At 42.4% G+C, this 12,674-nt stretch overlaps 1 protein-coding gene across 1 annotated transcript in view; it reads left to right on the forward strand.

Moving 5' to 3' along the window:
* USP9X (ubiquitin specific peptidase 9 X-linked) overlaps positions 1–12,674 on the forward strand; it is a 97,240-nt gene that overhangs the window by 18,134 nt on the left and 66,432 nt on the right. The window contains exons 2-4 of the mRNA XM_066545490.1: positions 6,399–6,652; positions 10,222–10,367; positions 10,671–10,750. Of these exons, the coding sequence (XP_066401587.1) occupies positions 6,557–6,652; positions 10,222–10,367; positions 10,671–10,750 (322 nt within the window). The 5' untranslated portion in view covers positions 6,399–6,556. The remainder of the gene's footprint in view (positions 1–6,398; positions 6,653–10,221; positions 10,368–10,670; positions 10,751–12,674) is intronic.

Here is a 12,674-nt window from a genome sequence, read left to right on the forward strand (position 1 = left end):
TTGGAACCTGATGCAGTTAACTATGTCTCATATATACTCACTTCTTTAGGAGAAGGAGCTTAAAGTGGTTTTTTTTTGTAATATTTGCTATTTGAGATAACATCTTCTGACTGCTGCTTATCAGGTATTTTTTAAATGTTGAAAGTTAGACACTTCTTGCTCTTCTGAATAGTAGCTTAATGGCAGGTTTTGTATTAATCATTGAATGCATTTCACTTTCACTGCATGTCAGTGTTGATGAGTGAAATGCTGTGACCTCCAGTTCTCTATTCTGATTATGTAAATAATTTCCTCCTTCCTGAAAGATACAAGGCACAGGGAGGAAAGAAAATGGAAAATGTGTGGGGGTGTCTATATGTTGTAACTACTGAATTAGGTCAGTGTTACAGATTTGGGGGAGGTGTTTCTAGTTAAAAAGTCGTTCTGGTTGAAATAAAGGCATAGGGTAGAAGTCTAGAATTTTTAAACTAGAATCACATCATAATCCTTGTGATGAGTCAGTACTTATTAAGGTTTTAAGAAGGCAGTTCCTAGAATCATCTATGAAACAAATCAGTGATACCTTTCAACCCCAAATTTGTGTTGCTGCTGTTGAGCCTTTTTGCAGTACACATCACACTTGTAATGAAGCACATCTGTGAGCTCCCATTTCATGGGAACATCATTCTGTAAATAAATTGGTGTATGGTTGTTAGAAAGCTCTGTTGTTACATGTTAAGCAGCTCTTACTCTGGCATTCATTGTTACCACATGGCAAAGTCGATTTTGTGACATATGTCCTCACTTGTGTATAACCAGGAAAAATAGGTCTGTCCCCCTAGATAGGGCTTAGGTAATGCTCATGAATAGTAAAATGTGTTTTGAGGTCTGCCTCTGTCATCTGGTACCTTGCATTTGCTTTTTTCTGAGACTCTGTATTTTAAGTAGCTAATTCAGGGATAAGGACTGTATGTAGTGGGGTATTTCAGTTACTTTTGAAGAGGAGACTGAGAAACTCAAATGAAGGCCATTCTAGAAGTCAGCTGTATTAGAAAAATATATTTGTTCCTTCATCATTGTGTGCTAAGATCATCCTTCGTGTTATCCTTAACAGAGTATTGTGTACATGTTTGCTTCTTGCCTGCTACTTATCCAGGAACCCACATCTGATTTTTCCCCCCTGGCTTTTGAAAAGCTTGATTTCTCCCCAAACCAAAATTAACCTATTCTGCCATGTAGGCATAAGGCTGCAGCCTGTGGAAGCTGAGGTGAGGTTCAGGTGTGCAGCTGTACTGGCTGGTTGAGTCTGGAAGCAGAGGCCTCTCCTGGAGGACAATCTTGCACCTGGTGTCCTCTGTGTGGGCAGCAGGGGCTCTCGTGGAGCTCCTGGGTGATGCCTTCTGAATGGGGACCATAGGGAGTCAAAAAATCTAGAGTTGTCTTTTTCTGGGGCTGCTGAAATTCCAGGGAGTCAGGTCGAGCAAAAACTGACTTTCACTTGTGATTTAGTGGTGGATCAGGGTGACAAAAGGAGATGGGAAAAGCATGTCAAATAGGAATTTTCTCAGTGTGCTTCAAAAGCAAGAGTCAGTGGGATTCATTTGACTCAGTCTTCATGGCCTCATAAAGTGCCAGATTAGCAGTAAAGGAGTGAGTTTGTCACTTAGCAGGGTTCTGTCTCCATCTTGACCCCATGTTAAAACATCCATTCAGAGCTTTGGGTAGAGGTGGTAACTTGTACCTGTGGTATAGGGCAACCCTGGATGTATGGGCAGACTGGGCAAGGAGGTACTGGAAGGCAGTGCTGCAGAAAGGGACCTGGGAGTCCTGGTCCATGGAGAGTTGAAGGTGGGTCAGCAGTGCCCTGGCAGCCAGGAGGGACATCTGTGACCTGAGGGGCATCAGGCACAGCATCACCAGCTGGGCAAGGGAGGGGATTGTCCCCTGCTCTGTGGCGGCTTCGCTGGTGCACCTAAGCTGGTACACGATGATGTAAGAAAGACATGAAGTTCTTAGAGGATATCCAAAGGAGGGCCATGAGGATAGTGAGGGGTCTTGAGGGGAAGCTGTGTGAGGAGCAGCTGAGGTCCCTTGGTCTGTTCAGCCTGGAGGAGACTGCGGGGAGACCTCACTGCAATCACAGCTTCCTTGTGAGGGGAACAGAAGGGGCAGGCACTGATCTCTGCTCTGTGTGACAGTGACAGGAGCCAAGGGAATGGCCTGAAGTTGTGTCAGGGGAGGTTTAGGTTGGATGTTAGGAAAAGGTTCTTCCCCAGAGGGTGGCTGGGCATGCTGGTCATGGAACAGGCTCCCCAGGGCAGGGGTCACAGCACCAGCCTGGCAGAGCTCAAGAAACATTTGGTGAATATTCTTGGGCACATGGTGTGACTCCTGGGGATGGTTCTGTGCAGGGCCAGGAGTTGGACTGGATGATCCTTGTGGGGCCCTTTCCAACTCAGTGTATTCTGTTGATTCTAGGATAGTGTGGTGAATCCAAAGTCAGAAATAGTAGAAATGAGATGTATATAAAAACTAACAGGGTATTGTGGCTGGACAGTGCTCAGGAGGAAAGGGACCTGGGGGTGCTGGTTGACAATCGGCTGAACATGAGCCAGCAGTGTGCCCAGGTGGCCAAGAAGGCCAATGGCATCCTGGCCAGTATCATGAACGGTGTGGCCAGCAGGAGCAGGGAGGTCATTCTTCCCCTGTACTCAGCACTGGTGAGGCCACACCTTGAATATTGCGTCCAATTCTGGGCCCCTCACTTTAGGAGGGACGTTGAGATGCTTGAGCGTGTCCAAAGGAGAGCAACGAGGCTGGTGAGGGGCTTAGAACACAAGCCATATGAAGAGCGACTGAGGGAGCTGGGGTTGTTCAGCCTGGAGAAAAGGAGACTCAGGGGTGACCTTATCACTCTCTTCAACTTCCTGAAGGGTGACTGTGGTGAGCTGGGGGTCGGTCTCTTTCTCCGGGCAACAACAGACAGAACAAGAGGACACAGTCTCAAGCTGCGCCAAGGGAGATGCAAGCTAGAAATAAGGAGGAAGTATTTTACAGAAAGAGTAGTCAAATACTGGAATCATCTACCCAGGGAGGTCGTGGAATCACCATCCCTCGAAGAGTTTAAAAAAAGACTGGATGTGGCACTTGGTGCCATGATCTAGTTGAGGTATTAGAACATGGGTTGGACTCGATGATCTTAAAGGTCTCTTCCAACCTAGAATTTCTGTGATTCTGTGATTCTGTGATTCATTAGAATTCAGCTGAATTGTTCTATTGGGCTGTCTGTACACTTATATATACATATATGTCACTGCATCAGTTTACATTTGTTTATAAATTATCAAATTCTTTATAAATAGGTATAAAAGCAATTCATGAGCTGAGCCAAACTGTGCCTTGATGCGTTGCAACTCTAAAAAATTGAATTGAATAGCCTGAATTAAAGAAATGATGAGAATTCAAAGTTTCATGCTTTATTAGTTCTAGAGAGGTTAAAGCAGTGGTGTGTTCTCTGTGGACATTGCAGTTTGATGTTTTCTCTGAAACAGAAATGGTGAATGAGTGGCTGAAAACAGGACTGGTGAACCACTGCCTTCTAATACTGTTTAAATTGCATGAATTGGATTATAATTGCATTTCAATTGCATTGAAAGTATGTTTGTATATTTTGTAATTAAAAGGAAAATACCTGAACAAGGATATCCCTGCAATTGAGAACATGCCTCTGACTACAAGAAGCACTCAGATGATTTATTGGAAATGGAATGTTTTTAGTTAGCTGCAGCATAACTTGAAGTTACTATTGTGTGTCTTGAGGACATCACATAAACTTGGAGGAAGAAGTGATGGACTCACTGACGAAGTTGGCCTTGTCTAATGCACATGACTAAGACAAGTGAAACTGTGTAAGCCCTGAAATACGCTTTCCTGGGAATGTAATTTAAGTAATATGCATGGAGAATCATCATTAGACTCTAAAGCAAATAACCCCTAAATAAGAGGAAGAAAAAATAGATGAGTCCTTCATGTAAATGTTTTGTATTTACTGGCATCTACAAAATTCATAATATTTTTCTTAGATTTTATTTCATTCTATGAATTTGTAAGATTTTGAGTAAATTGGTTATTTCAGTCGTAGCTTTCTTGTATCTTCTTAATTTGTGCTACTTTTCTTGAGCAGAATGGAATTTACAAAAATGCTTTGCCCACATCCTTCAGCTAAGCACAGAGGCAAATCTGAGGGTAAGTTCACGCTAGTGTCAGTCAGTCTGGCAGGAGAGCTGCAGTTTGTCCTGGTTCCCTGGCTGGCATTAGGGTGAGCACTCTCTGGCCTTGCAGTGCACTACTTCAGATAATTAAAGAAACTGAAAAATAATCAGTCTTTGTACATTTGGTGGGGTTTTGTTGTTGTTTCCTTTAGGAGTCTGAACCAGCTCACTTCATGATAATTCAGCCCAAAGCATTAGAACAGGGAAGAGATGAAATCAAGCAGCTTGCCCTTGGCACCAGCTATTTTGGAACTGCAGCTGTTGGTGGACACTTCTGCCTGCAGTTTAAGCCAGCCTGGGCCAGGATTGCTGCTGAAATGAGCTGTTTTACCATTTTCCTGCTTCTTTGCTACCTCGCTCCTTGTGCCAACACAAGTTTTTTATGTGGCTGTTCTGTGACCCAGCCCTGTTAAGGAAGAATGGTGGTGATTAAAGAAGGTTTATTGTGGTGGTGGTTGGCTTAGGGCTGCGGAAAAGTGCAGTTGGCAGCAGTTTGATTTCACTGGTTTATGTGAGTACCTCCAAACCTCCATCAGGTAGTGCAGAAGTGACTGCATTGAACTGCAGTAGACTGCAGTGTGTGTGTGTTTGTATATATAATGTGTGACAGGAAACTTACTCTTGCTGGTACTTTCTACTTAGTGATCTTTATAGACATCAGCAGAAACCAATTAAATACGCAGGAGGGCATTTTTTAAAAAGCACGGATTAAATACCAAATACATTCATTTCAAAAATTGCATTTCAAAAATCAGTTTCTTCGTAAGGAAAGTTTTGAGTTGTTAATGCATTTGTTCTGGACTTAGTAGGCTTACTAAGCCTTATGAATATGAATTATGAAAGCTAGAGATGGATAATAGTTGAGTGTTTTGAAACAGTACAATTTTACTGAAAAGTGAACATTATTCTAATGACATTATTAGAGATCTCTAAGTTTGTTGGTGCTGTTAATACTAGAGACTAGGCAGAGGAGTTAGAGTGTATTCCGTCAATTTTTATTGTATATGATATGCCTTGCAAATTCACACAATATAAGAAAAGATTTTAAAGTGTCTTGGAGAAAGATAACAGCATTGAAATTTAACTTGAGATGAGACATCATAATAAAACACTTGGGAATATGCATAGTGTTACACAGAAATTTCACTCCAGTTGTTAACTTGAGGTTTTGGTGATTGGATCAGGAACTCAGCACTGCCAAATTCATCTTCCTGGAAACTCATACAACTCTTTGTATCAACTTACTTGGCTTTTTAACTTCCTTGGAACTGTTTTTGTTTTATGGGGTGTTTGGAAGTCTGAGTTGCTCTGGGAAATTACATTTCAGCTTCCATGGTTATACAATGCCTGGTGGTATCTAGTGGAATTGATGTTATAACTTAATGCAGCTCTTTTTGTCTGTGTATAACACAGTGAAGTTGAAACACAGTGAATATGGAACTGTTGGTATGGCATTACAAGTTCAACCAATCTGATGTCACAATTTTCTACATATAATCTGCTAAACCACTTGGTGGGGATGTGATGGGCTTTGTAGTGGGGCTGAAAGGCCAGTGGACTCAGGCTTTCATAGGCACATGCTGGGTAAAGGGAATACAAGTCAAATTCCCTGGGTGAATACTGATGTGCTAAGAGGAATTCAGCTGCAGGTAGAATCAGCTGAGGTAGAATCAGTCTCTTAACTCCCTCTGCATCTGCAGTTAGACACTGTCAGGAGGAGAGTACTGCAAAGATTACAAATTTGGCTTTTTAGGCTCTTAAGCAAGTCATTTCTACATAGACCTTGAGCAGCACCATGAATTCAGATGGAGAATCTACTGTAGGAATTCAGGCACAAAAGAGCCAGAGCAAAGAGCTGCACAGATTTACTCTGAACACAGAGACAACAGACACACATTTGGAATGTGTGTCAGTGTCTCAATGGTATAAAGGCAGTTGTAAGTGTAATTTTTACTTAGAACATTAAAATAATGTTAAATATTTCAAATGTGACATTGTCAGTTGTATTCAATAAGAAGAAATAATAAGTCTAAAATAAAAGATTCTCCATAGCAGTGTATTTGTTTCTGTAATGTTCTTTTCCAGGTGTGGATTGAGTTTCCGTACAAATGTTAATACAGGATGTTGTCTTTTTTTTTTCCTCCTCAGATTATGCAATGGTCTCTGCAAGATGGCATGTTCTTGAGTTGGAGCTTTTTAAGGCAAGCATATGCTGGTACTTCAACTTTACTAAGTGGACTATAATTTCTTCTCTCACATCAACTACATAAGCAGACAAAATTGCAAAGATCTGCCCTGTGTCGAGTATGACAGCCACGACTCGTGGCTCTCCGGTAGGAGGGAATGATAGCCAGGGCCAGGCTCCTGATGGACAGTCCCAGCCTCCCCTCCAGCAGAATCAGGTATGGTATTAACAATCAATTCATCTAAAAATAAAGGACTTTGTTCTTTAGAAATAGTGTTCCTGAATTATTTGAATTTGTATATTTCTGGAGATCTCTAGTTAAGTTAGAGGCTTTTGTGTGCGTGTCTGGAAGAACAACAATATTTTGAGGGATGAAGGCGGTGGTATTGGCAAAGTAAATATGGTTAGAGAGCATGGCATTGCAAAAATGCTTCCTTTTCAGGCAGTGGCATAATTCCTTCAATCATACCTGTTTTGGATAAAAAGGCTTCTTGGATTAATACCAGAAGCTTCCTCAGAACCACATTGTAAAACCTGCCACAGATTGGTAAAACCACTTTGTGAGTTTGGTTTCTGCTCAGTTTTGCAAAAGCACTTTCTGGATAAAGCAGCTTACTCAGGTATCAGCCCTTCCAGAGCAGCTGCATCCGGGTCTCTGTTCATTGTACTTGACTTCCTGAACAGCTTCTCATGTTCCTTGCTTTCAGAAGAAAAGCAAAAGCTTTCATATATTGCATCACAGTGTAATACAGTGTAATGACTCTTTTTTGTTGGGGAAAAAAATACCGGAGAAGATGCAGTATCATGTAAAGCCAAAACCATTTAAGAGAAGAACCATGCTTTGTTATTTCAGTGTGAAGATGGTATTTTTTTAATACCGTAAGGTTTAGTGATTGCTCCTTCCTGAGAGTGAGTTGTACTTTGATATGTGTGGTGGGCTGGCCCTGAACTGCCAAGGAAGTCTCCACTGTCTGACTCCCTCTGCCTCAGTGGGATGGGGAAGAGAATTGGAAGGAAAAAGTGAGGAACTGTTTGGGCTGACATAAATGCAGTTTAATAAATGAAAGGGGTAGGGGGAACAAGTGATGCAAGTGCCATCACTCACTACCAGCTGATGATGCCCAACCAGTCCCCAAGCAACAGCTGCCTTGGGAAAAGAACCCCTTTGTTTTATTGCCAAGTGTGACGCTCTGTGGCATGGAGTGTCTTTTGGGTCATTTCAGGTCAACTCTCCTGGCTGTGTCCCCTCCCAGCCTCTTGCCCTGCTGACTGCTGGGGGCAAAGTGAGAATCACAGGATGGGTACGATTCAAAGGGACAGCTAGTGGCCATCTAATCCAGGTTGCCTGCTCAAGCAGGGTTCCCTAGACCACCTTACTGGGGATTGTGACCAGACAATATATCTCCAGAGAAGGAGACCCCACAACTTCTCAGGGTAATCCATTCCAGTGCTTAGTCAGCCTCACTGTTAAGTTCTTCCTTATGTTCAGGTGGAACTTCTGTGTTTCAGTTTTTGCCCATTGCCTCTTGTCCTATTCTTGGGCATCATGGAGCAGAGGTCCATTCTCTGGCACCTTTCTGCTATTATTGAGATTCCCTCTAAGCCATCTCCAGGTTAAATAGGCCCAACTCCCTCAGCCTTTCCTCAGTGAGATGCTCCAGTTCCTTCATCATCTTTGCCATTCTCTGCTGGACCTGCTCCAGGAGCTCCACCTCTCTCCTGTACTTACGAGCCCCACATTGGACACAGCACTCCAGGTGATCCTCACAGGGCTGAGCAGAGTGGCAGCATCACCTCCCTGACCTGCTGGCAGTGCTCTTCCTAATGCACCCCAGGATCCCCTTGGCCCTCTTGGCCACAGGGACACGGTGCTGGCTCGGGGACAGCTCATTGTCCACCAGGAGCCCCAGGTCCTTCCCCCCAGAGCAGCTTCCCAGCAGGTCAGTCCCAGCCTGTCCTGGTGCCTGGGGTTGTTCTTCCCCAGGGCAGGACCCTGCATTTGCCCTTGCTGGATTTCAGGAGGTTCTCTGCCCATCTCTCCATCCTTTTGAGGTCCTTCCCAAGGGCTGCAGGGCTCTCTGGGGTACTGGCCCCTCCTCCCGGCCTTGTGTCACCAGAGAACTCACTGAGGAGGCTTTTGCCCTCAGCCAGGTCATTGATGAATAAGTAAAACAGTCCTGGCCCAAGTATTGAACCTTGGGGGCCACCCCTGGTGCCAGGCCTCCAACTAGACCCTGTGCCACTGAGTAGCCACCTCTGGGATCTGCCATTCAGGCTCTTCTCAGTCCACCTCAGTGTCCACTCACCCTGTCCTTGCTTCTTGAGTTTGTGAATGCAGAGGCTCTGAGAGACCGTGTGAAGTCGAGGCAGACAGCATCCCCTGCTCTCCCCTCATCCATCCAGGTTGTTGTTTCATCATGGAGAGCAATCAGGCTGGTCAGACATGATTTACCTTTAGTGAATCCATGCTGACCTCTCCTGATCTCCTTCTTGTCTTCCATGTGGGTAGAGGTGGCCTCCAGAGTGAACTATTCTGTCACCTCTCCAGGGGTTGAAGTGAGGCTGACTGGCCAGTAGTTCCCTAGGTCCTCCATCTTGCCCTTAGTGAAGACTGGGGTGACATTTGCTTTCTTCCAGCCCTCAGGCACCTCTCCTGCCTCACTATGATTCCAGCAGTTCTCTCAGCACTTGTGGGTGCATCCCATCAGGGCCCATGGACCTGTGGATATGAAGTTTAATTACACGGTCTCCACCCAGTCTTCTCAGCCAAAGGAAACTTCCTTCCTCTAGACCTTCTCCTCAGTCTCCTGGCTGAGGCAGCAACAGGACCACATCTTCCCATGTATTTATTTTGGTTATGATGTATTTGAAGAAGCCCTTGTTGGTACCCTTGACGTTTGGCTAATCCCTAGCCAGGTTTTATTCCAAGTGAGCCTTGGCTTGCTTCATTGCATCTCTTCAGACTCTGACAAAATCCCAGGTGGCCTTTCCTGCTTCCACCTCATGGTATCTCCTGCCTATGTCTGAGTTCTGTCAGGAGTTATCAAAGAGAAAAACAGGCCTTGAGTCTGTGATAGCACTGTTCACCAACAGACAAAACACTGATGTGTTCCCAGTGCTGTTTTGGTCCCAAATCCAAAACCTAGCACCCTACAGGCTGCTGTGAAGAAAATAACACTCCCTGCCAAACAGATGTGGCACAGCAGGTGAAAAATGTTCTTGAGGTTTTGTCTAAGTGTTGCTCTTATTGTCAGTTCATACTATTTCTGTGTATGAATAATAAGAGACATCTGCATAACGTGTTATATTTTGCATGGCCCATCAAAGTGGATTTAACTTTGTTCTTCAAGGTTGATTAGTAGGTGGTTATAGTAATGAGTCACTCATGTTTAGCAAACTCTTTAAGAAAGTGTTTTTCATGATTGTTTTCCTCTGTGCTTTTGTTGAAAACTATCTCTCTACTTAAAGTAATCAACTTTTCTGGACAAGATTTATAAAAACTGGAGCTTCAGTGTATTTATTTCATCTTCTGGAAACATGATCTGCTGAAAGTAGAAGCCACTACCAAAAAAAACCCCACTTTCCTTGCTGCGAAAGTAGCTTGATTTTTAAACTGCCAAGATAGAAAAATATAGCACATTTTATGCTCTATTTTTGTTAATAAATCTGAAATAAAACTGTTTTATATTGATACGTACTTGAGCTGATTCTTTGGAATGCAAACTGCCAAAACAAGTGGAACACAAGTGCAGGTAGTACTTGAAGTATTTTCCATCTTTATTTTAGACTTCTTCACCTGATTCTTCAAATGAGAACTCCCCAGCTACCCCGCCTGATGAGCAGGGCCAAGCTGATGCTCCACCCCAGCTTGAAGATGAGGAGCCTGCATTTCCACACACAGACCTGGCAAAGTTGGATGACATGATCAACAGGTATTTTCACACTTTTTTTAAAAGGTGTTGATGATTTGTGCAAACATCTTGATAGTGGAATCAGAATTTTTATATCTTTGTTTCACTGGACTTCTTGAAATGCTTTTTTTGTTGGGTTAAAGTTGTAAAGAAAAAGAAGCTTGAAGCAGAATGTGGTTTTCTTTGGGTTGGTTAGTGTAATACTTGTCAGGACATTTAAAAATCTATGTACTGAGCCTATATTTAAAAGCATTACAATAGGGCAAGAATTCTTGATTTTTCAGAAGCACAATTGAAATTGGGTTTGTTTGTTTTTGAATATAGGCCTCGATGGGTTGTTCCTGTATTGCCGAAGGGGGAATTAGAAGTTCTTCTAGAAGCTGCTATTGACCTAAGTAAAAAAGGTAACTGAAAGACATTTGATTATTGGACTGGTGTGCAAAGTTCTTTTTTGTCTTTTGAATCCCTGGTGAAGGCTTAAAAATTCTTAATAATTTCTGTTAGAACCCTGGTCTTGAAGATTGTATCAGAGTGCTATGCAAAATCTTATGAGAACTTTAAAAAAGCCATGAATGTAGTTAGAAATAGGTGCCTTAGCATGAGTAGGGAAGTTGAATAAGCTCAGAGACATAAAAATCCTGTCATTCCTGTCATACCTGTTTTCTGTATTCACTTTGATATCAAACCTAGTGGGTTTGGTCTTTATAGCAGATGCTAAAACGCAAAGAATTCTAGTTGTTTTTATTTTTTGATAAGTTTCTAGTCTACCTTTCAAATGTCTTGCCAGAAATTTTTGTTCAGATTTGGCACTCTTATACTTTTAAGAATATCAGAGAAAAGTTAGAATTTTAAACAGCATGGCTTAGACTAATAGTGCTACCAGTGCTTGCTGGTGTCTGACTTGGGAGTAAGAGGGTTCCATATCAGGACAGTGTATGTGCCTGTTAAATTGTACTGGTCAGATTGACAGGTTTGCCATGTGTTCTGGAAAGTTTTGTTCTCCTGGGAAGTTGCTTATGAGTTGAGCAAGATTGCTTTGAGTAATAGCAAGAGTCACAGCAAAATAAATTTTTAGGATATCTACACTCACCAGCTCTTTGTGTTTCGAGTATAGTGTTATACAAAGTGCCTGCTCTTTCTTCTGCATAGGTGCTGGCCCAGAACAACTTCATTTCCATGTTAATAGATGTTATTCTTAGGCAGCTTTAAGACTAAAAAGCTGATTGTGGTCATGATATTCTGGGTTGTCTTGATTGTCAAGTCTCTTTTGCTTTGGAGCACTCTATGGAGAAACAAAAGTTAGGGTGCATTCTTGTGATCCAGCAAGGATAATGACATATTGTTGCCAACACTGATTTATCAGCTCTAGTTGTGCTTGGAATTGGTGGCTTTGTGTGTAGCTGGGCCTGGCAGGAATCCTCAAGCAAGTGTAGGATGTTCAAGGGATCACATCTGTTCTGAAGGGAAAAGAATGCCAGCTTTTCAAGAGAAAGTGCAGCCACCTTTGTGTCTGCGTGGTTGGAACAGTGCAGTAAGAAGAAATGATCTGCTTGTGATTTGTGAGAGAGAAGTATATTCTGCCAGCTGTTAAGTCATCTTTAAAAAGAAAAACAACCCAAAACCTAAAGGCTGTCAATGCAGTGAAGTAATAAGAGCAGAATGAGATTTCTAACTACTCCTGACATCAATGTACTTCCCCAAAGCATCAAGCTTAGTTGAAAGTTCCCTAAAAGAAAAGCTTATTTTTCCTGTTGAAGTTGTGAAAAACAGTGGAAACATATTCATATGCTTTTGCACTTTGATTTTAATTAAGTTGTTGGTGTGCAATTCTAAAAAGTACTTCTGTGTTGCTACTTAATTATGTTTCCTCTTGCCCTTTAGATGAATTGCTGTGTGTAAACACTAGGATTATTGGAAAAGGAGAAAACAAGCAAAGCTCTTAAAACTAGGTGTTTACTGTGTTATCTTTACAGCTTCATCCTAGATTTTTGGAGGGTTTTTTGCTGCTTGAAGTTACATGATGGCTAATGTGGTTCCTTTTAAATAACTTCCAGTTCCCAAGGAATATGATAGGGTGTAACTGACACTGTTTGGGTAGCTCAGAGCTTGGCAGACACTGTTTGAGAGTGGGGTATATATAGAGAGGCAATAGAAATGGTTTGGTTGTGTATATTTCTAAATAGATTAAACTGCTCCATTATCTCAGTAACATCTACAATTCAACCCCTTACTACCTGTCTGTGGGAATTTTTCATATTCTGACAAGATCTGTTTCCAAAAGGAGGAACTGAAAGGATATACTGAGAAATAATCAGCTTTTGAATTACA

This window comes from Molothrus aeneus, chromosome 2 (assembly GCF_037042795.1).
Source record: "Molothrus aeneus isolate 106 chromosome 2, BPBGC_Maene_1.0, whole genome shotgun sequence".
NCBI lineage: Eukaryota > Metazoa > Chordata > Aves > Passeriformes > Icteridae > Molothrus > Molothrus aeneus.